Genomic DNA, 26,637 nt, shown 5'->3' on the forward strand with positions numbered 1-26,637 from the left:
CTAACGTCCCATCTGATACAAGTTCAAGGCTTTGCCATCTGTCTCTGCATGGGGGTTAAAGTCAGATTACTAAGACAACTCCCAGCCCCCACTCCTAGGAGCCCCCCCGTGCACATTTATGCTTAGATTCTCAGACTCTTCATTTCTGCCTTGGATATCCCCTACCTTCTATGAACTCCAGTAAGCATTTAAAAGACGTTTTAGGGACTTCCCTAGCAATTCAGTGGTTAAGACTCCATGGTTTCACTGTAGGGGGTTGTGGGTTCAACCCTCTGTCTGGGAACTAAGATCCCATGTGCCACGATCAGTAAATAAATGACTAAAAATTTATTATTATATTCACCTAGTATTATTAGATATTTGTAGAAAGAGCATTTTCAAGTTGCTTATTCCATAAAACTGTCACAGTTAAATTTTTTGTTTGGGTTGGTAACTTATTTGAATATATTACTTCGAGAAAAAGAAAATTTTTTAATGTGTAATGTAATGGTGTAACACAAATAAGTGCTCACATAATGCAGTGTTATCTTTGGGTTATTAAATCAGCTGAAAAATTAGGCCCCTCAGATAAATAAATTCTTTTGAGAAATAATTGAAATTAGATTCTTTGCTAAGTAAAATAAACAATGAATACTCTCACAAGTTTTGTTGATGTTTTAAGACAAGCTACAAAGTATAGCCTCCTGTGGGCACATGGAATGTAATACATGTAATATGTTCTCTCTCTCAGGCCACTTCTGGATTTTCTCAAGTAATGTCACCATTTCTTAAAGGCCAATTATTGCATAATGACAATAATAACTGATATATGAACTTAATATTTGTCTTATATATATTTTAGAAGAAAAATACAACCAACTCCTTTAATAAATGTTAGCAAACATATTTATATCTCATGAAACAGTAAAATTTTGTGGGAAATGTGATATGTTGCAAAGGGCACAAGCTTGAGAGATAGATGGGTCAGCCCTCTGGTGCCTTCTCTACTATTTACTGGCTGTGTGACCTTATATGAGTTAATTAAACTTTCTGAGCCTCTTTTTCTTCACCAGTTTTTTTGGTTTTTTTAATTTTATTTATTTATTTATTTATTTTTTTTTTCATTTACTTTTATTAGTTGGAGGCTAATTACTTTACAATACTGTAGTGGTTTTTGCCATACATTGACATGAAGCAGCCATGGATTGACATGTGTTCCCCATCCCAATCCCCCCTCCCACCTCCCTCCCCATCCGATCCCTCTGGGTCTTCCCAGTGAACCAGCCCTGAGCACCCGTCTCATGCATCCAACCCGGGCTGGTGATCTGTTTCACCCTTGATAGTATACTTGTTTCAATGCTGTTCTCTCAGAACATCCCACCCTCGCCTTCTCCCACAGAGTCCCCAAGTCTGTTCTGTACATCTGTGTCTCTTTTTCTGTTTTGCATTATAGGGTTATCATTACCATCTTTTAAAATTCCATATATATGTGTTAGTATACTGTATTGGTCTTTATCTTTCTGGCTTACTTCACTCTGTATAATGGGTTCCAGTTTCATCCATCTCATTAGAACTGATTCATATGAATTCTTTTTAATGGCTGCGTAATATTCCATGGTGTATATGTACCACAGCTTCCTTATCCATTCGTCTGCTGATGGGCATCTAGGTTGCTTCCATGTCCTGGCTATTATAAACAGTGCTGCGATGAACACTGGGGTGCATGTGTCTCTTTCAGATCTGGTTTCCTCAGTGTGTATGCCCAGAAGTGGGATTGCTGGGTCATATGGCAGTTCTATTTCCAGTTTTTTAAGGAATCTCCACACTGTTCTCCATAGTGGCTGTACTAGTTTGCATTCCCACCAACAGTGTAAGAGGGTTCCCTTTTCTCCACACCCTCTCCAGCATTTATTGCTTGTAGACTTTTGGATAGCAGCCACCCTGACTGGCGTGTAATGGTACCTCAATGTGGTTGTGATCTGCATTTCTCTGATAATGAGTGATGTTGAGCATCTTTTCATGTGTTTGTTAGCCATCTGTATGTCTTCGTTGGAGAAATTTCTGTTTTGTTCTTTGGCCCATTTTTTGATTGGGTCATTTATTTTTCTGGAATTGAGCTGCAGGAGTTGCTTGTATATTTTTGAGATTAATCTTTTGTCTGTTGCTTCGTTTCCTATTATTTTCTCCCATTCTGAGGGCTGTCTTTTCACCTTGTTTATAGTTTCCTTTGTTGTGCAAAAGCTTTTAAGTTTCATTAGGTCCCATTTGTTTATTTTTCCTTTTATTTCCAATATTCTGGGGGGTGGGTCATAGAGGATCCTGCTGTGATTTATGTCGGAGAGTGCTTTGCCTATGTTCTCCTCTAGGAGTTTTATAGTTTCTGGTCTTACATTTAGATCTTTAATCCACTTTGAGTTTATTTTTGTGTATGGTGTTAGAAAGTGTTCTAGTTTCATTCTGTTACAAGTGGTTGACCAGTTTTCCCAGCACCATTTGTTAAAGAGGTTGTCTTTTTTCCATTGTATATCCTTGCCTCCTTTGTTGAAGATAAGGTGTCCATAGGTACGTGGATTTATCTCTGGGCTTTCTATTCTGTTCCATTGATCTATATTTCTGTCTTTGTGTCAGTGGCACAAAGTCTTGTGCCTTGATGACTGTGGCTTTGTAGTAGAGCCTGAAGTCAAGCAGGTTGATTCCTCCAGTTCCATTCTTCTTTCTCAAGATTGCTTTGACTATTCGAGGTTTTTTGTATTTCCATACAAATTGTGAAATTATTTGTTCTAGTTCTGTGAAAAATACCGTTGGTAGCTCAATGGGTATTGCACTGAATCTATAGATTGCTTTGGGTAGTATAGTCATTTTCACAATATTGATTCTTCTGATCCATGAACATGGTATATTTCTCCATCTATTTGTGTCCTCTTTGATTTCTTTCATCAGTGTTTTATAGTTTTCTGTATATAGGTCTTTTGTTTCTTTAGGTAGATATACTCCTAAGTATTTTATTCTTTTTGTTGCAATGGTGAATGGTATTGTTTCCTTAATTTCTCTTTCTGTTTTCTCATTGTTAGTGTATAGGAATGCAAGGGATTTCTGTGTGTTAATTTTATATCCTGCAACATTACTGTATTCATTGATTAGGTCTAGTAATTTTCTGGTAGAGTCTTTAGGGTTTTCTATGTAGAGGATCATGTTGTCTGCAAACAGTGAGAGTTTTACTTCTTCTTTGCCTATCTGGATTCCTTTTATTTCTTTTCTGCTCTGATTGCTGTGGCCAACACTTCCAAAACTATGTTGAATAGTAGTGGTGAGAGTGGGCACCCTTGTCTTGTTCCTGACTTTAAGGGAAATGCTTTCAATTTTTCACCATTGAGGATAATGTTTGCTGTGGGTTTGTCATATATAGCTTTTATTATGTTGAGGTATGTTCCTTCTATGCCTGCTTTCTGGAGAGTTTTTATCATAAATGGATGTTGAATTTTGTCAAAGGCTTTTTCTGCATCTATTGAGACAATCATATGGTTTTTGTCTTTCAATTTGTTAATGTGGTCTTCACCAGTTTAAAAAAAAAAAGCTGAGATACTTGGCAGAGTTACAGTCAGGATTAAATGAGATTAAATTAATTAATCTAGCAAGTGCTAGGTGAAAACTACTGAAAAGAGGGACAGAAAGAGGGACAGAAAGAGGGACAGAAGACAAAATGAAAGAAGGGAAGGAGGAAGGAAAACTTGAAATGTTAAGGAATTCAGGCTGCCAGCGCCTCTCATTTCATTTAAAAAACAGGACTATGTGGGCCATGCTCTCCAATGAATTAGCCTAATGCTAATTTCTAAGTAATCTTTGTCTAGATGGGTATCATTCAGCAAATTCATTTCATGTTTCATGGGAAGTGTAACACAACACAAAGACAAGTCAAATTGCCTTGAGACGTCTGACCCATCCGCACCCCAGGAAGGTCCCTTAGTAAACTTTAGTGGAGGGCGTAAAACAACTGGGACCCCTCCTAGAAAAGGAGCCCCTCAAGTGACCTCCGAATGCCAATGGCTGTGACAAGGAGACACAGCCTCTCAGTAAACTGAACTTCCAACATTTTCCTCAAACAAATAAAAGAATCACAGATTAGAAGGATAGGAGGGAGTAAAACTACATGATGCTTTTGACCAGCACCCACAATAGCCTACAGAGTCCTGACTGCCCTCCAGGAACTTCTAAAGAAATGAAAAGAATACCTCCGTGGCCATTGTTTCTGCCAAGATGTTTTGGAGATGTCTGCTCCAGATGAGTCGGTTTGGAGGTAGGCAGGAGCACCAGACACCCTCAGAGGAAAATGAGTTAGTCCTGTTTCCCTTCCTCGGTGGTTTTATTAGCTTGGGCTTTTAGTACATCTCTGTCCTCAGGACTGTGGAAAGAGTTCAAGTGTGTAAAGGGGTGGTCAGCTCAAGACTAAGCTGAAGGCATTGAATACATCTCGGGATGAGGCAGCTTACGCGCTGTGAGCAGAGAAAGCTGGGCTGTTTGCCTCAGGGCCTGGTCCAAGAGTACGGTTTTCTATCCGTTTCTGAGAGGGTATTTAATCTGAGGGAGAGCCTGCTCTGAGTGAGCAGGCAGGCTTTTATGTGAGGTGATCGATCAGCATATGATCTGCATCACCTCGGTGATGGACAAGAGGAAGGACATTTTGTAAGAAGGGAAGAGGAGAGATACCACAGTTATGCTTGGTTCCTACATGATTTAAAGGTGGGACAAACACTAAAATGTGCTGTGTTTGAGAACCGATGCTGGTGGTAAACATTTAAAGTCTATTCTCTCCCTCCTCCTTCATCAGAGCCTCCACAGCCTGATCCCCAGGAAAAATAATGTTGATTTGAAAATATCTGTTCATTGCTTTAAAAAAATTTTTTTTGGCTGTGCCACAAAGCATGTGGGATCTTAGTTCCCTGAAAAGGGATCAAACCTGCACCCCCTACATTGAGAAGTCTTAACCACTGGCCCACCAGGGAAGTCCAAAAATATCTGTTTAGATGCAGCAAAAATGATCACAATATTCCTGGAGCTATTTACATACAAATGTTTGTTCAGAACTAGTAACAAACAAACATGATATATTATAAGAAGTGTTAGAATGTGTGCCTCTAGGTTAAAACACTGATAAAATAGAGGATGTTTAGAGAAATGGACGGTGAAAAGCAGTAACACTGTTTAATCTGACATGGATCATAATGCTATTAGTCTCAGCAAGATTGACCGTATTCTGCACCATAAAACAAGACTTAAAAAATTTAAAAGAATTGAAGTCATACAAAGTACTCTTTCTGCAACAGAATTAAACTAGAAACCATACAGAGCTATGTCTGGAAAATCCCCAAATATTTGGAAATTAAACAGTAAGAAATAATCCATGAATGAAAGAGGAAGTCACAAAGGAAATTTGAAAATAGTTTGAGTTGAATGAAAATGAAAACGATACAACAAAAATTTGAGGATGCAACAGTTAATATCACATGACTGATAACAAGGTAAGAATGTTTTCTTTCACTCTTTCCATTCAGAATTGTACAGGAAGTCCTAGCCAGTGCAGCAAAGCAATAAAAAGAAATAAATACACAAATTAGAAAAAAAGAAGGAAAACCATTATCTTCATAGAAAAACCCCAAAGAATCTATAAAAGACCTATTCAAACTAATGAGAGTTTTGAAAAGTCAAGTGTTCAATACACAAAATTTCTATGTACCTGCAACAGACAATTAGAAATTGAAATTCAAGGAAAAGTTTACCACATATAATAGTGAAACCAAGGGCAGTCATCAGTTGGCTCCCTTAAACTATAACTTGCTTCATAAATAACATCCTGTAACCGCCTTTCCTGACTAAGCTCTCTTTAATTGTTTTGAAAACTGCACACCCTCCAAGGTTCACATCGCTTAGACAATATATCACAAGACTCCTTTCAGCAACCCCCTACAGATAACACCTCTGACATATGGATTGCTACAGTACAGCTGTTCTTTCAGGGGCAGAGTTAGTCTTACCCAAATTAAACCCCAAGATCCCAACGCTTAAACTGGTCTAGTGGAAATATCTGATGGATGACCTTTTGACATCATAGGACCAAAACCCCCACTCTCAGATCACCCTAACACACCACTCTCTGAGCATGCATCCCAGAAGGAACATGTAACTCCAACACTCCTTTACAGGACACCGATTACAGGTTATTCTGTAGACATCAACAACATGATTTTTAAACTTACATAGAAAGATAAACTTTCATAAACAGTTATGGAAAAGAACAAAGTTGAAGGACACATACTCTCTGACTTCCTGACTTCTTTGCAGATATAGTAATCAAAAAACAGTGTGATATTGACCAAAGAATAAACATAGAGATGAGCTGAACTCAATAGAGTGCTCAGAAATAGATCCACGAATATACAGTCAATTGATTTTCAATAAAAGATCAGAGGCAATTCAATGGAAAAGAATAGTCTTTTCGTCAAATGATCTTGGAAAAATTGGACATTCACTTGCAAAAAGGAAAAAAAAAGAAATCTTGATCTGTACCACATTAATAAGTTAATGCCAACCCACTCCAGTATTCTTGCCTGGAGACTCCCATGGACAGAGGAGCCTGGCTGGCTGTGGTCCATGGGGTCGCAGAGAGTTGGATACGACTAAAGTGACTAAGCATGCACGCACAACATGAATTATATACCTGGATACACCTAGAAACCTAAAACTAGGAAACTTCTCAAAGAAAATAGAGACTAAGTCTTCATGACCTTGAATTAAGCAAAGATTACTCATATGCACAAAGATTTAAGCAGATTACTTATATACGCAAAAATTATGATCTACAAAAGAAAAAATGATAAAGTAGAGTTTATAAAAAATTTTAAATTATACCCTTTGGGAAAAAAGCACTCTAATGAAAACAAAAATAACAACCCACTGAAAGGAAATATATTCAAAAACATATTAATAAAGGATTGGTAACCAAAATATTTAAGAAACTTAAAACTCAAAAATAAGAAACAACCCAATTTTTAAAATAAGCAAGATATTTGAACAAATATTTCATCAAAGAAACTGTATAAACAACAAAAAAGCAAATAAAAGGATGCTCAACACCATTATTCACGGGGGAAATGCAAATTAAAACCACGGTGAGATACTATTGGCTATCTGAATGGGTAAAACAAAAAAAGGAAAAAATAAAGAAATATTGACAATACCAAGTGTTGCCAAAAGTGTAGAGCAACTGGAACTCTCATATAGTCCTGGTGGGAGAGCAAAATTATTCAATCCCTTTGGAAAATAGCTTGGTAATTTCTTATAAATACTCCCCATATAACCTAGCAATCTCAAGACAAATTTGCTCAAGAGAAACAAAGACATAAGTACATACAAAAATCTGCATGTGACTATTTTGTTGTGCTGCTGCTAAGCTATGTCTGGCTCTCTGTGATCCCCATAGACTGCAGGATGCCAGGCTCCCCTGTCCTTCACCATCTCCCAGAGTTTGCTCAAACTCATGTCCATTGAGTCAGGGATGCCATCTAACTGTCTCATCTTCTGCCACCCCCCCTTAGTAGCCTTATTCATAATCACCCCAGAAAGGAAACAAACCAAATATCCTTCAGCTGATGAATGATTTTAAAACTGGCATATCCATACAATAATCCTACTTGACAATAAGAAATGCATTATTGGGACATATAACAACATTGATGAATTTCAAATGAAAGATGCTAAGCTTTATAGATTTACTAAGGCCACATGGTATCTGATAACAGCAGAATTCCAGGGAAAGAGACTATATCAGTGGTTGCCAGAGCTTGGGGGTGGGGAAAAGGATTACCTACCAAGGGACACAAGGACATTTGTTGTGATAAGGGCTGTTCTGTGTCCTGACTGCGGTGATTTACATGACTATGCATTTGTTAAAATTCATAGAACAGCAAAGTGACAGAGGTAAATTCTATTGCATGTAAATTAGGCTCAAATAAACCTGACTTTAATTTTTTAAAGATTTTAGAAGATTTTACAGTAAGGATCAGAGTCAAGTGAGGAGGGGAAAAATATCTTCTAAGAAGGAAGCACAGCTACTTAAACTAGGATGAGAGACAATTAAAGAGAGAAAAGATTTTTGAGAGATGAAATGAATAAATTAGAGTTAAGAAGGCCACACCACACACACACAAACACACACACACACACACACACACACACACACACACACACAAAACAAAACCAAAAACCAATTTTATCCTGACCTGAGAGGTCATAAGGAAAATACAGAGTATCTTAAGAAATGAAAAATCTACTAGCCGCTCAAAAGCTGAGGCAACTGAGTCAAAGAAAGAGAACGGTAGGGTAGGCAGAATTCTAAGATGCCCTTCCACCCTGTCCCCGTGCACACTCTCTTTGTGTATAATCTTCTCCATTTACCTGTGGGCGAGACTTATAAATATGATGGGAATTTACTTTCATGATTAGGTGATTAGTCAACTGACTTTGAGTTCATCAAAAAGAGTTTATCCTGGGTAGACCTGACCTAATCAGTGGAGTCCTTAAAAGAAAGGAGCAGGGCCCCACTGGAGGGAGCAGTTCTCTTACCCTGCAATGAACGGCCTGTTATCCATGAGGCAGGGACCCCAGGGCAGCCTCTCAGAGCTGAAAGTGAATCCAGTCTAGAGTCGGCAGGGAACCAGGGGTTGAAATCTGCTAATGACCAGTGATGTTGGAGAAGGACCCCAAATCCTAGAAGTGATCAAAGCCCCTAACTAACACCTTGCTTTCGGTCTGGAAAGATTCTGAGCAGAGAAGTTCTGACCTAGAGAAACTGTAGGATGATAAACATGTGTTGGTTTAAGCCACTAAGTTTGTGGTTATTTTGTCCCAAAGCAATGAAAACACAATTCAAAGCTAGTGGTTTGGGCTTCCCTGGTGGCTCAGATGGTAAAGAATCTGCCTGCAATGCAGGAGACCCGGGTTCGATCCTTGGGTAGGGAAGATCCCCTGGAGAAGGGAATTGGCAACCCACTCCAGTATTCTTGCCTGGGAAATCCCAAGGACAGAGGAGCCTGGCGGGCTACAGTCCATCGGGTCACCAAGAGTCAGACACAACTGAGTGGCCATGAAAACCCAGCACACACTGGTAGAAGAGCCTTCTGTTGGAGATTCCCTGGTCTTCTGTCTCACTGCTCTTGGTAACTCATTATCCCTACAGGTTTAAGTGCTTCATATCTGGGCCCTGACTGCAGACACCCAAGTACTAACGCTGGCGGGACACCCTCACACAGATCTCCGGGGCCAAGAGCGATATCCAGAGCAGAAACACATCTGTATTCACTGGACTTCCTTAACACTCTTTCTCCACACAGTCATTCATGAGACTAGGCGCCAGGAAATAACCACTCAATTTTATAGCCATAAAAGAAAGCATGAATCATTCCTGAAGCTTCTTTCACTATATGAGCAATAGATAGGAGGGTCTCCCTGCCCCACCAAGAACATTATTTGAATGACAGGTTGTAGTATCTTGCAAATTAAAATTAAAATACATCCTTCATTTTCATAACATTATTAGTTTTTTGCTTTTATAACACTGTTCAATCTAAACATCATATAATCAAAATGGAGTAAATCATAACTCACCCTGTAACTTTTTAGTCGGATGAAATCAACCTTCATAGAGACACATCTATCAGAATTTCGACTGATGTTCTTTAGGTGTTCTACCAGATCTGCACAGAACTTGTAGCCTCCTTTGAGTACACACAGGACCATAATGTCACAGTATCCTATGTCTTTCATAATATCCTTAGCCAGCCGTTCAATTCTGAAAGAAGGGATTAAAAGACATATTAAAGTATAACCATTTCTGAGCATTTTTGTTTCTTTCAAAAAAAAAAAAAACTGCATGATGTACTCTACATATTTGATTATGCAGGAGAAAAGTGGAAAAGGTCTTGGGAGACAAAAGCCTCCAGATAAAGAAGCTCTGTTAACGCTGGACAAAGAGAGAGTGTTCAAAACATATTTCTGATAACCATATCATCGGTGGTACATTTTTTCTCCTCTGTGTCACAAAAAAAGTGATTACGGTATAAAACATGATGTCAAAGATCATGAAGGCAATCATTTGATCACTACAGAGCCTGGCTGCTAGCTTTAACAAGGCTATGATGGTATGTGGTGATATTACACTCACTTTAAAGCAAAGAAAGAGGAAATGGAGAATGACTCACCCACCTGACCACGTTAGACGAGACTAGAGGAAAAGTCAAGCCCGTGGTAACTATCAAAAGAATAATATTTGTCTTTTATTTACTGAAGATAGCATATTACCTATGTGAAAGGTGCCCCAGACAATCTCAGTGGACACCATTTCCATGGATCACAGTCTGAATGGTGTCTCCTGAAGTTCTGCAACCTTGGGCTGACACCCAACACCTAATTTGGAAGTGTCATTATATTTTCTCTCATTGTTTCAGATCTGTAAGTCCACTGTCCATATATGCACACAACACTAAAATATTGAATGGAGGCATGTTTCTAAGGTGCATACTTTAAAAAAAAAAATTCCCTCTGCCACTTCAAACTGAATTAGATTTAAAACAAATGAACTGGGACTCCCTTGGTGGTCCACTGCCTAAGTCTCTGCACTCTTTTGTAGGGGGCCCAGGTTCAATCCCTGGCCAAGGAACTAGATCCCACTTGCAGAACTAAGTTTGCATGCAGCAACTAACGATTCTGTGTGCTGCAACTAAGACCTGAAGCAGCCAAGTCTTAAAGAAATAAAACAGATGAACTGAATGATATGAAAAAATAAAATATTATATCACATATGTTCTATATATAATATATACTTTATACAATATATTTTTATATGCTTTTATATGGGTGTATATACATGCACACAGGCTTCCCAGGCAGCACAGTGATAAAGAATCCGCCTGCCAATGCAGGGGACATAAGAGATGCAGGTTCAATCCCTGGGTCAGAAAGATCCCTTGGAGGAAGGCATGGCAACCCACTCCAGTATTTTTGCCTGGAGAATCCCCTGGACAGAGGAGCCTGGTAGGCTACAGTCCACGGGGTCCCACAGAGTCAGACACAACTGCAGTGACTTACCATGCATGCACATACATGCATATACACATACACACATGAAATGACAACCACGGCTTCTCAAAAATATGATCAGTGAAACACGTACATGAGCATGCCAAATACTCTATAAAAAGGGACGTTTGTTTCTGGCATGCTGGAGTAAGGAGACATCCTCTTCACAAAAAGCAAGTAGAAAGTTGAATGAAACTATCAAAAACAAGCATTTCAGCCCTCTGGAGACCCACCAAAGGCATGCCCCAAACTGAGACCATTTATTCATGAAACTACTGAACACCAGGCAGAAACAGAGCAGGTCTGCAGCATCCTTGTCTGAGAACGCTCCCATTCTCCTGGCCCCGTCAGCTCTCATGTTCAACCAGGCGGTTCAACTGGGGCAGAAGGCACTGCTCCCCTGGTGAGGAGCACAGTCAGCTAACGTGGCCAGCGTGGTAGCATGTGAACAAGGAGGGCCAGGGGCCCCATCATCCTGAAGTTGCAATCCTGTTTGAACAGCTAACTGACAGACCAGACATGGATTTGACAGGGAGTTCCGAGAGGTGACACTGATGGGTGAGGGGACCATAACAAACTCGTCATATATCCCAAACTGACCAGAAGCTAAAGAAGCTATGCATTTGCACAGCAGAGACGAGTGTGGGCCTAAGCCACCCAAACAGCCCTGGATGGTGGAGCCTGCAAGCCTGTGCAGAAGAGACACAAGAAAGCTCTGTGGAAAGTAAAAATCCAGGGAAGACCTGGAAAAGGCTGGAAAGAATTGGGAGATTGGGGTGAACATATACACACTATTGATACTATGTATAAAATAGATAACTAATGAGAACCTACTATATAACTCAGGGAACTCTACTCAGGGCTCTGTGTGACCTAAATGGGAAGGAAATCCAAAAGAGAAGGGACAGACAGACAGACAGACAGACAGACACACACACACACACACACAGAGCTGATTCACTTTATTCTACAGTAGAAACTAATACAATATTGCAAAGCAACTATACTCCAATAAAAATTAATTAAAAAAGGAAAAAGAAGCCTGGAAATATGAATGTCTTTGGCAGGCCCCCCCCCACATTCATCAGCAAAGAGTGGAAGCCTCACTATCTCGAGGTGCTTGAGAACACTCTCTCATCAATATCAGGCAGAAGACTAGGTTATTCAGACACAGGTGTGAACCCCGGTGAGCAAAACTTAAAAGGAAAAACAAGAAAAATAAATTGCACATCAACAACAGCTATGCACGGCTGGGGAAGACAGTCTTCACAGACTGGCAGACAAAAAAAAAAAACAAACAACAAGGGCAATGAGTAATAAATAGTTACAAATATGGTAGAGACTAAACCAAGAATATCAATCCTGACTTTAAACATGAATGGTCTAAAAATGGGCTTCCCAGGTGGTGCTAGTGGTAAAGAACCTGCTGCCAATGCACGAGATGTGAGAGATGCAGGTTTGATACCTGTGTCAGGAAGATCTCCTAGAGGAGGGCATGGCAGCCCACTCCAGTATTCTTGCCTGGAGAATCCCCATGGACAGAGGAGCCTGGCTGGCTATAGTCCATAGGTCACAAAGAGTTGGACACAACTGAAGTGACTTAGCATGCACAGCATGCAAACATGGTCTAAAAACATCAATTAAAGGCAGAGACTGTCAGAGTGGATCAAAAAATACCCTAAGGGATGTTGTCCACAAGAAATTCATCTTAAACACAAAGATGCAGATAAAAGAGCCAGAATAAAGGGATGGAGAAAGATGCAGCATGCAAACATAATCAACAGAAACCTGGAAAAGCTACATCAATTTCAGACAAAGCAGACTTCAGAGCAAGGAAATTGTCAGGAATAAAGAGTGACATTACTGTAATAAAAAGAGGTCAGTTCTCCAGGAAAACATAACAGTCCTTCATGTGTCTGCACCTAGCAACTGAGTGTCAAAAAACTGAAGAACTAGAAGTGGATGAATCCACTAATGTAGTTGGAAACTTCAATACCCGTCTCTTAGTACATGACAGATCCAACAAGGCAGAAAACCAGTACGGACATAGTTAAAGGAACAGTACCATATAACAGTTGGACCTGGTTGACATTTACAGAATACTTCACCCAACGTTCTTCTTAAAATATACCAATGATGAAAAGACAAGCCACATACTAGTGGGAAATATTTGCAAAGCATATGTCTGATAAAGGGCTGTGTCCAGAATATATAAAGAACTCTTAACAACTCATTTAGAAGACAAACAACCCAACTGCAAAATTGGCAAAAAACTTAAATAGGCACCGCTCCAAAGAAGATGTATGAACAGCTAGAAAGCACACTAATCATTAGGAAAATTTTAAACCACAATGAAACACTTTTATATATTCACGTTTTTGTTTTGTTGTCTTAGTCACTAGGTCGTGTCCAACTCTTTGGCAACCCCGTGGACTGTAGCTTGCCAGGATCCTCTGTCCGTGGGATTTCCCAGGCAAGAACACTGGAGTGGGTTACCATTTCCTTCTCTAGGAGATCTTCTCAATCCAGGGATCAAACCTCTGTCTCCTGCATTGCCAGGCAGATTCTTTACCACCGAGCCTGGGAAGACCTAGAATGGTTAGAGTTAAAAAGGACAAACAATATGAAATGTTGGCAAGTGTGTGGAGAAACTAGGGAGAAGGGCATGGCAACCCACTCCAGTATTCTTGCCTAGAGAATTCCATGGACAGAGAAGCCTGGGGGGCTATAGTCCATGGGGTCTTAAAGAGTCAGACACAACTGAGCGACTAAAACAACAACTGCAGCAGCAATGTGGAGAAACTGGAACCTTCAAACGTTGCTGGTAGGAATGAAAAATGGTGTAGCCATTTCGAAAATAATTGGCAGTTTCTTACACTTACTATAAAACTCAGAATTCCTCTCCAAAAACCCATCCAAGAAAATGAAAAGATGTGTCCACACAAAGACTTACATGCAAATGTTCCTGGAAGCATTATTAGCAGTAGCCAAAACAAGAAATCTAAGTGCTCATCAATCGATGAATCAATAATCAGATATTGATTTAATTTATATTAAAAGCTCAGAAAACACAAGTTTAGAGAGAAAGAAATTAGATTAGTGACTGCCTGATGGTGTGGGTAGGAGCAGAGATTGACAACAAACTTTTGATTGACAACAAAATATTGTAAAACAATCCTGGTAATTGTTGCCTAGCCATAAAAATCACTAGTACTAAAATCTAGTACTAAATTTAGTACTAGTATTAAAATCACTAGTACTAAAAAAATGCCTAGTACTAAAAATCACTGAGTCATTTACCTACAATGGGTGAGTTTTGTTGTATGTAAATTATATCTCAATAAATTCATTTTAAAGGTGGGGATGGGCATTTTTGAGGCCCAACCCCAGACCCCCGAATCAGAATTTCTATACATAAAGCCTCCTGTAGAGGCAACTGGTAACCTTGCCAGGATTCAATCCTGAACTATCTCATGATGCAATTAACTTCAGTCATAAATTAATTTTCGGATGAGAAAAGACAAAATTTGTTTAAACCAGGGGGTTCCCAAACTCATGTGAAGACAAAGTACTTCTGAGAACTATTAAGAGGTAAATCGAGTACAAAGACGCCCACTGCACAAGAGAAGTTGGTTTAACTACCAAAGTCAAGCACATTTCTTCCCCACCCCACCCCTTTCCTTTGCAAGAATCTGTATCCTTTTTCTTTTTTGGGGGGTAGGAGAAATCCAGTAGACTGATTCTTAGGAAGCTGAATATATTTTATAAAATTTACTTCTTTTTCAAAATTAGGTATTTTTATTGTTTTCTAACCTTCCACCATATTTTATGTGTAATGCATTCATCATAATGGCTGAGGCTGAACTAAACAAAATATTGAGTTAATGCAGCCACTGAATCAAATTAATTTGGGAGAAATTTCTTTCCAAGCATGTGCAAAAAGAAATTGATAAATATTCTATTCAATAGCAGAGACCACTTTTCCCCTACCATATCAATAATAGGAGTTTTGCATTTATATTTGTCAACATTTGAAAAAGGAAAAATTTATTGAGCAACTGTTTTCCTTGGTGCCATACAGTGAGTATCATTGGGCTTAGAAATCCACCTCTCAATCTAGTGAAATAGAATGGTAGCAAGTATCGGGTGTTCTCTAATGAAATGATTTAGGAATCTGCATCTTTAATATGAATTGCCAACTGGGAGGTTTGACAAGTTGGGAGATGCCAAATTTTTCACATTTATTTCTTCTCAGAACCTTTTTTCCCTTTAAGGATCAAAACTTGTATTCCATGGAAGGCCACCTGAGGCCGTGAGAAATCCTAAACTAGATCTTACTTTAATAATATTTTATAGTTTGAGAGAACACGCAATATGCAGATCTTAACCAATGGGAAATCTTAGAATTTCAGTGAAAGAATGACATTTCCTTTTGCTTACAGACAGGCACCGATGGAAAGATAACATCCTGGGAATAGTGACCAGCCGGTGCATTTCAAACTTTCCTTTGGCTGAGGATCTACTTCATAAGTTAAATTTTAACTCAGAAGAAAGTTACAGTTTAAGAAAACAGGGGCAGAAGTACAAAGGCTCAAGGGAAAGGGGGGAGTGGGAGCCCCAGTTTCAGCTTGCCCTTGTTTCTCAGAGCTTCTCCCACCCCGATTTCTGAATGTGAAAGAGAGGAAGCTTGCTTTTCATATAAATGTGAAGGCTTAAGTACTTGATCTTGTGCTAGAAATCAAAAATCCATAGAAAGGTAAGGGTCGGGGCATTAGGGCAGCTTTGTTGAAGGGATAAGACCTTTAAGTGCTGACGCCTGTGGTAGGCTGAATTGGAAGAGGCACTTACCCATTCCAGCATTCTCACCTGGAGAATGCCATGGACAGAGGAGCCTGGCAGGCTGCTACAGTCCATAGGGTCACAAAGAGTCAGACACAACTGAGTGACTAACTTTCTGTTACTTTCTTTTCTCTGAAAACTAAGAAACACACGGGGGTGACTTAGGGGCTTAGAAGACGAGAGTCAAGTGGCTGGGAGGGAGCCAGAGGACATCTGTGTCAAGGGGTTCAAAAGAACCAGAAAGAGTAGTGGAGAAACAGTTCCATGCTGCTATTTTTAAGCTGCACATATTCTTATTTCTAAAACATTACTGCTGAAAACATCATTGTCCACAGACTGGCCAACCTGTGAGACAGGACTTATTCGAGATAAATGCAAATTGCAGGAAAAGCCAGGGCTTCAGGGGTGTGGCCTGCGAAGGTAAATGAAGATAAAGGTCACCTCTTAACTCTCCCCGGTAAGAGTCTGTGAAAAACGTGAGACAAATGCTTTCCTGGCCCTCATTTTTATCAGTCTGTATAGGACATTGTTATTTTGAGGCTTTACTAATTTACTATCTATAGTCACTACTATCTTTTGTATGTACAGCCTTCTTACTGTTTCCCCTGAACAAATATCCAAGGAAATCACAGATTTATTTTACTCCAATTTATCTGTCCTATAAACATTCTATCCATTCTATCTTCTCACCACTGTATAGAAGAGACTCTGGAATAGGGCCCCTGAGCATACTGTTTGATTCACACAAGAGAGGACTAGACAAAACGGATTCGGCAAAGAGCACTCACCTGTCCACAATGATGCCGTGAGGGATGAGCACGTATTCCAAGTCTCCGTAGTAGTGCTGTGGGTACGTGAATAAGCTCAAATCATACCCTGGCCAGTCATCCATAATCTGCAAACCAATTGATTTTGGTTACAATATTTTTCACTGGAAATTTATTTTTAAAAACACAAATAAACAAGAGTATGCTTTGTAAAAACAAATACCATTGAAAACAAGAGACTAGGTCTGACGATCTATATATACGGCATTAAATTGTATTCCGTCAACCTATGAGAAGCCAGGTGGAACAAGGTAATTTGTTTCCTGATGAAGGACCTACTGAAGTGAACTGGGAACTCCATTCCTGATTTCTGGCATCATAAGATAAAATCCCAACCTACAGCTAACCTGACAACTGTTTGTAAGAGTGCACAAAGGTAAAGATACAATGTATATTTACATTATAAATATTATCATGAATATAAGTTACATTATTTTTGTAATTACAGGCATACCTCATTTTATTGGGCTTTGCAGATAGTATTTTTTGTGTTTTTACAAATTGAAGGTTTATGGCAACCTTGCATTGTCAGAAGATGCTTAGCACTTTTGGCAATAAAGCATTTTAAATTATGGTATGCACATTTTCTTTTTTTTTAGACATAATGGTATTGTACACCTAATTGACCACAGCATAGGGTAAACCTAACTTTTGTATGTACTGGAAAACCAAAATAGTAATAATTTGTGACTTGCATTATTGAGATATTTGCTTTAATTTGGTGATCTGGAACTGAACCCACACTATCTCTGAGGTCTGGCTACTGATACAGACAGTATCACTCCACATTATTATAATATATTATTATATATACTATTACATTGTATATATACAGTGTGTATATATATTATACATTGTAACCACCTCACCTGTCTTGGAAAGGTTACCTACTAAAAGTACACCTTTCCTGGTATTATTGTGCTCCCAAACTTCTGAGTGGTTGGGTCATTTTAGTAAAGACCTCAAAAGGATGTGCTGTGGTGGGAACACAAGTCAGTCCTGTTGGGAACCGACTGCTCCAGAAAACTGGTGTATTCAGATAGTGGACAGACTGCTAGCAAGCCTCCCTCTTGCTTAGGACTGGATGTGCAAGTCTGATGGTTAAGACAGTTAAGAGGTGGGAGAGAAAATGCCAGTGAAGACCATGTTCCCTTTACTTTCAGATCATCCAGAAAGGCACTCAAGCCAAACCATAGCTGAACTGCAGTTTGGGGTTTTCTGGTTACTCCCACACACCTCCATCAGACTTCTCCATAGAGCTGTAAGCTTTCAAGGTCTCTCCTAAGGCAGACCTATCCTAATTTCCCAGCCCAATTCCCCATACCATCTCCCGCTGTCCTCAGATTGTTCTGCAGTCAAATCGGGATCCTCCCCAGCTCTGGGTTCTGTTCATTTGTTGTCTCTCACCTGCACACTCTCCCTGTCTAGCACACTACCCCCCGTACCCCAAACTCCACATCATCTGCAAAAATTCAGGACAGGCCCCAGTACTTGCCGACTGTTCCCACCTCTGTGTGATCTTGCCGCCCAAACTCCTTGTATCCCTCAGAGCTCTCTGCTCCTTGAGAAGACTTTGGTCTCTTCCTGCCTCTGACTCCCTCATCTCATCTGTTTTCTATTAAAACCTATCTCTATTTCATCGAACACTGGGATATCCCCCTGCTTTTCCCCTGCCTCCTCACCCGGAACTCAAAACCAGTTCTCTTCTGCCCAGGTTCTGGAAGGGCCACTTAGGGTCCAGACTCCACCGACTCCCATCCCGGTTCCAGGCTCTGGAACACTGACCAGACCAAATCCACTGCAGACGAATCCCTTCCCTCTCAGTAAAGGGCAACTCTTCTCAGCTGCTGAGGTCACACCTGCAGAGTTGTAACTGACCCCTTTCTATCATCCCGCCCTTGCAACCCGGCAGTGAATCCTATCATCAGCTCCTTCAGAATTTAACCAGGACCACCTCTCAGCAGACTTCCCAGGTGGCACTAGAGGTAAAGAAGCCACCTGCTAATGCAGGAGACATAAAAGATGGGTTGGATCCCTGAGTCAGGAAGATCCCCTGGAGGAGGGCATGGCAACTCACTCCAGTATTCTTGCCTGGAGAATCACATGGATAGAGGAGCCTGGTGGACTACAGTCCATGGGGTCGCAAAGAGTCAGACATGACTGAAGTGACTGAGCACGCACACACACCTCTCAGCATCTCCACTGCCCCGCTTCCAGTCCCTGCCACCACCATTTCTTCCAGGACCACTGCCATGGATACCAACTTTGCCTCCCTGCTTCCACTGTGCCGGCATCCCGCCCATCCTCCACCCCCACGTGGCAGCCAGAGTCCTCCTTTGAAAAATGTACCTCATGTACATCACTGCAGGCTTCTGCTCGGTTTTTTTTCAAGGGCTTCCCATTTCACTAAGAGTACAACTGGAGCTGTCACCATGGCCTGCAGCGGCGGGGTTTGGGGCCTCTGACTCATCCCTGGGGCTGTCTACTTGCTTCAGCCACCATCCTCCATCCTGATGCTTGAATGTCCCAAGCATCTTCTGCCCCAAGAGCTTTACACTTGGTTTTCTTTTGCCTACAACGCTCTTCCCTGGAAGCCCACATGGCTTACCCTTCACTTCCTTCAAGGCTCCACTCAAACATCACCTCCACAGTGAGGCCTTCCGGACACCTATGTGAAAAAGCACCGGCTCCGTGCCACGCATCTTTGTACCTCTTACCCAGGCTCACTGTCCTTCACAGCGTGTATTTCCACTGGGTGTGACGTGTACGTGTGCTTATGTGTTCTGTCTCCTCGCACTGGAACGTTAGCTCCTTCTGGTAGAGACTTTGTCTGTCTCATGCATTGTTGAAATTCCAGCGCTCAGAACACTGCCCCGGAATATTGCAGGGGCTCAAAAAACGCTGAATGACACAGTCTCCACCCACGTGCTACCCAACCCTCCGTCCATCTCCTTGTGATAAAGGACACCACTGTTGACGGCTCTGGAAATTCCTACCTGACCAAGGGCAGACGGGCGGTCAAACAATGTGTCCTCTGCGTATTTGCGGAGCGTCACATTGGCTCTGCCTTGACCAGCAAATCGGCTAGGGGCACAACTGAATCTGTTTACAGAGCAACGCTGGTTTCCACTCCGAGACCTCCTAGGGCTGGCTGTTCACTATCAACACCGCGGGTCAGTGCCTGGAAGCACCAGGGAACACGAGGGGCTTCCAGAAGACTCACTGGCAGGCCATGACAAAGACCAGACGAGGCGCCGGAGCAGCACCCCACCCCAGGGAGATCGCCCCGGGACACAGCATCTTCTGGCTCCCCCGCCAGAACACACACACCCACTCCTGGAGCCCGTGCAGTGCTGGCCGCACGAACCGGGGGTTAGTCCTCCCACCGTGAAATCCTGCGGTAGCCCCTGCCCAGCCGAATCTGAGGGCACTCTCTAGTCCACGTTCTAGGGCTCAGCTCGGACACTTACTATGGACATGAGGAAAACTCTACCTGAGACTCATTTCCCCCTCCTTTAAATAGAACACAATAAAAACCCAAAGACAGAGAATAAAAAGAACAGATAATATACTTGTTTTGAGAATAAAAAGAACAGATAATATACTTGTTTTGAGAATAAAAAGAACAGATAATATACTTAGATTCCTAGTACATTTTTATTTCCATTTATGATAAATGATATATAAATAGATGATAAATAAATTATGCCTCCCAAAAAGAAAAGACTGATAAAAATGACAAATAAAACAAACCTATAGAGACTTCCCTAGAGGTCCGGTGGTTAAGACTCCGTGCTCCCAATGCAGGGGGCCCACGTTCGATCCCTAGTTAGGGGACTAGATCCCACATACTGCAACTAAGACGCAGTACAGTCAAATAAAAAACAACAAACAAACCTACAGACAAAAACTGTACTGGAAATCTGTAGTTCAAAGGCAGCATGGAGTAACAGCAAAGAGCATGGATTAGCAACCTAACACACCTCGGGGTGCGTTTACTAACTGTGGGACCTCAGGCGTTAAACTCTCTGTATCAGGGTTTTCTTCTATAAAACAGTCAATGCCTACCTCATATGGCTAACTTGAGGATTAAATAAGATAGATAATGGATATAAAACTCTTACATCAGTATCTGGTCTACTGCTGCTGTTGCTGCTGCTGCTAAGTCGCCTCAGTCGTGTCTGACTCTGTGCGACCCCATAGACGGCAGCCCACCAGGCTCCGCCATCCCTGGGACTCTCCAGGCAAGAACACTGGAGTGGGTCGCCATTTCCTTCTCCAATGCATGAAAGTGAAAAGTGAAAGTGAAGTCACTCAGTCGTGTCCAACTCTTAGCGACCCCATGGACTGCAGCCTACTAGGCTCCTCCATCCATGGGATTTTCCAGGCAAGAGTACTGGAGTGGGTTGCCATTGCCTTCTCCAATCTGGTCTACAGTACCCTGCAATAAATGCTGACCAATAAGACATACTGAAACATCAATAGTTTACTTAAAAATTACGTTTGAATTAATTTAAAGAAGTGCCTCAAACCTATTTGCGAAAGTCTTATGGCCCGAGTTAAAGCTGTAAATTTAAAAGTAGAAGAAACGTATTTCTCTGAACACTATTCTATAAGCCAAACCAGTCTATTTCCAAATGAGTCTGAAATAGTTCATTTTCACTGTCGCGATAAAAGACAATTAGAAATGAGGGAACCACTGGTTTATCCTTAATAGTGCATGCAAAATTGCACTGTAAATGTGTCCCAGACCTGAGGGAATGGAGGCTGTTGGGAACTGCAGATAATTATGTTATTCATCTGCTTTTTGAAAAATCAAAACAAGAAGTCTTTAAATAGTTTCAGTATCACAGATAATACGCTCTAAGTTTTTTCAGAACAATGCTTTCTCTGTTCAAAGACACAAAATACGGCCAAGCTGGGGAAGTGACAAACACATTCACCAAGCCATTTTACATCACATCCAAACCTCAGAACTCCCTTGGACCCTCTGTTCCCCATTTGAAGATATACTGAAGACCTTCTTTCTAAGTCATTAAATCTTAATTTTTTGCTTAGAATATTTCCTGCTTTATTTTTCAAGTTGGCTGCCCTGGGGATAAAAACAGTTTGGAAACACAAACAAAAGGCTAATTTCGGCTCCTCTCTGCTGCTAAGCCCCAGACCTCGGGCCCCACTCTCTCCTTCAGGCATGACCATGGCGGCTGCCAATTTCAGGTTCACATCGACCCATCCACCGCAGGAGAGGAAGGGAGTCTCTGCTTCTGGGAACCCCAGACAAGAACAGGAGTTGCCCAGCTGGGGTCACTAGTACAGGCCCAGAACCAGGGAGGGAGGTGCAGTGTGACGAACGCCTCAGAACCACATGTTGAGAAACTTGAGTCCAAACAGAGTCCGAAAAGAAGGGCCCCGGAGATCTGCCACCAGCAGAATGAAGGGGGAACTGCACAGGCCAAATAACACCTTGTGTCCTGCATGCCTTCCTCTTCCATGGAAGGTTCTACACCCGGAAGGTGAAACTCATCACCCCTAGGAAAATTGTGATCCCAATGGATTTCTCTGATTCCCACCACGTTTCCATGGGCAGATAGGGAGGGAGACAACAGAAGCACAATTATTTTAGATTTTCCTCTTCTCCTTATTTTCCTACCAAATTCACATGTGTAGGTACTAACTATGGTTCTTCTGATAATGGTTCTGTAAAAGTAAAACATATCTATAAACCTGATGCCCAAAGGGTACACAGATAAAGATCTTTTCTCTCCCTGAGAAGTCACAAAGATACACCAGCAAAGGATTGGGGTGAGGGGTAGTGGGGGGACACTGGTGACCAGCTATCCTAAACGGAGTCTCTGAACCCAGGACCACATCTCTGGCTTGGCCATCCCATATACTGTTAATAATCTACTAATGTCCCATTTCCCCAATTCAACTGAAAGCCATATGCAGCCAAGAGCAGTTTCCATCTCTTCATTTTCCCTTCTCTTGCACAAACTATACTCATTTTAGGCTTAAGTTATCTAGGCCCCTTGCCATCTTCATCACCAAGTTTCTACCAACTCAGAGTTCTCTTCACTACCTCATTTCTGGATACTCCAATACACACCCCGATGATCATTCTAGCTACCCCATCTTGAGGCAACTTCACCCACCTTAGCTCAAACGACTTCACCTCCACTCTACCTTGGCCACAGCCCATCCGCCACAGCAGCCCTAGCTCTGAACAAACTTTTTGGCCAACCCAATATTATTACCCCACTGGTACTGAAACTTCCCTTTGGCTTTTTGCAACTCCTTCTTGAGGGCTCTCTACTTTCCCAGTATACCGTTCCTCCTGAGTTTTCTTTATCCTCCTGAGCCTTGATGCCGTCAGCTCACCTTGAATTCACTCTGAATCAAGTTGCCCATAGACAACTCGATGTGAATCTAATTATCCCAAGCTCTACAGGAGAGAATGACACGAGTGCAGGAAGTATCTCCACAATACCTTGATTATTTCCAATCTCGGTGAACCTTCACACTGCCTACCTTTATCTTTCATCAAATTACCTTGCTTTCAAGAGGACTTCTTTTAACACCAACAGTTATTCACTGTTCCACCATTTGTTTTTTAGACTTTAAAAATCTACCTTTCCAATTAGTCACATTTATGGGTCTCATCCCTTTTAAAGAGTATCTATTATTAAATAATAGTACTATATTTAACCATTCTACTGATGGCATAGTTGTTTGAAAGACTCTCACTACTGCTGGCTTCGTAACTGTCTTTGCCATCTTGATGCTACCTGCTCTTTATGCAGTACGTGACCCTCCTGCTCAACCTTAACCCCCTCATGAACATGCGTGTGTGCTTAATCCTGTCCAACTCTTTGTGACCCCATGGACTGTAGCCTGCCAGGTTCCTCTGTCCATGGGATTCTCCAGGCAAGGATACTGGAGTGGATTGCCAGTTCCTTCTCCAGGGGATCTTCCTGACCCAGGGATCGAACCTGGTTCTCCCACATTGCAAGCAGATTCTTTACTATCTGAGCCACGAGGGAAGCCCATCCTTTTGCCCCCTCACCTCCATAAAACTCTGTTCCTTAGGCACCGGCCACCCTATCTGCTCTCTCCTACTTTTCTACTCATTCTTGGTCTCTTCACCAGGCTTCTCCCACTAAGTCTCTTACATCCGGGGATTTCCAGGTTTCTACCCTTAACAATAATTTTATTTCCCCACCATGTTCACCAGGCATCCCCATCCATTGCCAAGTGAAAGTCGCTCAGTCATGTCCGACTCTTTGCGACCCCATGGACTATACAGTCCATGGAATTCTCTAGGCCAGAATACTGGAGTGGGTAGCCTTTCCCTTCTCCAGAGGATCTTCCCAACCCAGGGATCGAACCCAGGTCTCCCACATTGCAGATGGATTCTTTACCAGCTGAGCCACCAGGGAAGCTCAAGAATACTGGAGTGAGTGGGTAACCTACCCTTCTCCAGCAGATCTTCCCAACCCAGGAATCGAACCAGGGTCTCCTGCATTGCAGGCAGATTCTTTACCAGCTGAGCTATCAGGGAAGCCCACTGATAAGCATCAAATATTTCTGTTTGCTGATGATTTCCAATCTATCCAGTCCCCCTCCTGAATTCCAAACAGGAATTTCAAATTGCCTCCCGTGCATCATGACCCATAGGCTTTACAGGCATTTAGAGACTCAACTTGTCCAGAACTGAACTGAATTACTTCCTCTTTTCAAACATTTTCACCCCAAATCTAGGCCTGACCATCTTCGGCATGGCAAGTGGAATGATCATTTTTTTTAAAAAAGCATAAAACTGGATGTTATGATTCCTTCTCAGAATGTAATGATTTCCTTGCCCTTGGCAGGTACTGTCTTGGAGAATAAGTCCCCTACATACGAACCCTCAAGTTGTGAACTTTCAAAGATGCAAACGTGCATGCCAGCCTCTGTATACACAAGTGTTGTATTGGACTACTGTACTCTTCAAGGTACTGTACTGTAAGATTAAAAGTGTCTTATTTTTTTGTTTGTAATGTATTATTTGTGAAAAGTATTATAAACATTATAGTGTTACAGTACTATACAACCAATTATGTTAGCTAGGTACCTAGGCTAACTTCGTTGGACTTACAAACCAATTGGACTTGTGAATACGCTCTCTGAATGGAACTTGTTCGTACGTAGGGGACTTGCTCTAGGTACCCTTCTTCAATCTTCAGGTGGCTACCTCCCCCTTAGCCTTCTGCTCTTGGCTTAGATGTCACTCAGGGGGCCAACCTGACCATCTGAGCTAAAACAGCAGCCTCAGCCCTCCTCCAATCACTGTCTCAAGACTCTTTTCTCTTCCCTGCACATGTCACTGTCTGAGGGCATATTCTTCGTGTAGGTGCTTTCACACTGCTTGCCTGTGCTCCTCTCTAGAATGTAAGGTCCACGAACACAGGGGTCTGTCTGGTTTTCCCAGAGACTAGAACACTGCCTGGAACTCAGCTACAGAATAAACAGGAGCCCAATGAACAAATAAATGAACTCCTTTAAGACTAACAGGCCTGGCTGTGAAATTAACCCTGAGCAACAGAGTTCAACCCCAACAGATCAGTTACAATAAGATGTTTCCTAATCCAACTCTCCCACTCCTGCAGGCCTCAGTCACAGACAGGATTATCTGTACATTACAGGCTGATTTCTGAACAAAGAATCTTAAAGTAGGAAATTGGCCCCACCCACCCACCACCCTCGCCACAGTTTCACTTTATAAACCTGACACGTTAAAACCACTACCTTCCAAAGAAGCCAGCAGCCGTATGGCAAGACCAGATTTGATTCCAGGATACTGGTCCTTGGGTACCCACTGTGCGATGGCTGACTTTGTGGGGTTCCCAGGGATAAAGAGGATCTGGACTGGGACCCCATCCTCCCACACCTTCTGATACTCCATACACATGAGTTCGCTCAGCGGGTCCTTTTGCAGACACGGATGCTCTCTCGAGGGGCGCTCTCGTGTGCAGAGGCCCCACAGTAAGAGCCCTGGCCGGTGTTTCAAAGCTCAAACGTTATGTCCTAGCTGCCCTGGCCAACTCTCGGAATCCTTTTTGAAAACAACACGTGAAGCCCGCGCTGGGGGAGTCAGGAGGGAGCCCGTAAGCACGGAGGCCCGTAAGAGCCACCCGCGGGGGTCCTCGCAGTCCCCCCGGCGCCCAGGGGTGACTGCTGGCGGCCAGCGGGAGTGGGACCCGGAACCACGCAGGCTCAATCCTGGGGAGTAGCGGATGGCTGTCGGGGGGAGGTGGGGACACCGAGGACCCGGGGGAAGGGCGGTTAAGCGCGCGGTCACACGGGGGAGGGGAAGGATGGAAGCGACCCGCTGGGAGGGAAGAACAAAGCCGTGGCCAGCTCGCTCCCGAATGCATTTCGGGCGTTTAATCGAGAAAGGAGGTGGGGGAGGGGGGGTGCCAACGAAGGAGGGGCGGGGAGCGCGCGCCTCGGCCCCGAAATCGGAGTTTGCATTTACCACGACGCCTCGCCCGTAGTCTGGCGCCTCCTCACGGTTCCCGGCCATGTTTCTCCGGGGAAAGCGGGAAGGAAAGGAGCGAGCGGGGAGGGTGACGGGCCTGGAGGGGGTGGGTGGGGGGTGAGAGGGGGGACCGCTCCGCCCCCGGCCGCAGGGCGGGAGAGCCGCTGCGCACCCAGGACCCCGGGCCTGGCGCGGCTCCAGCGCTTCGGCCCGCGCCCCCATCCCGGGCGGGTCCTCGGCCGCGGGGCGGGGCGAAGGGAAGGGCCAGGGGCGTCGGTGGGGGCGGGGAGGGGTCGGGGCGCAGCTGCCGCGAGGCCGGCTCCACCTGAGCGCGGGTCCCCTGCGGCC

The 26,637-nt window shown here is 42.6% G+C and overlaps 1 protein-coding gene across 9 annotated transcripts in view; it reads right to left on the reverse strand.

Moving 5' to 3' along the window:
* Positions 1-26,379, reverse strand: part of PRTFDC1 (phosphoribosyl transferase domain containing 1) — a 94,946-nt gene extending 68,567 nt beyond the window's left edge. For 8 of the 9 annotated variants that reach the window (XM_065919568.1, XM_065919569.1, XM_065919564.1 and 5 more), the window contains exons 1-3: positions 26,287-26,379; positions 16,734-16,840; positions 9,637-9,820 (exon numbers count right to left, since the gene is read on the reverse strand). In XM_065919568.1, coding sequence (XP_065775640.1) covers positions 9,637-9,820; positions 16,734-16,840; positions 26,287-26,334 — 339 coding nt within the window. In that variant the 5' untranslated portion in view covers positions 26,335-26,379. Of the gene's footprint in view, positions 1-9,636; positions 9,821-16,256; positions 16,361-16,733; positions 16,841-26,286 lie in introns of those variants that run through there. The other variant, XM_065919563.1, reaches the window with a different exon arrangement.
* Positions 26,380-26,637: the final 258 nt, after the last annotated feature.

This window comes from Muntiacus reevesi, chromosome 2 (genome assembly GCF_963930625.1).
Source record: "Muntiacus reevesi chromosome 2, mMunRee1.1, whole genome shotgun sequence".
In the NCBI taxonomy this organism is placed as follows: domain Eukaryota; kingdom Metazoa; phylum Chordata; class Mammalia; order Artiodactyla; family Cervidae; genus Muntiacus; species Muntiacus reevesi.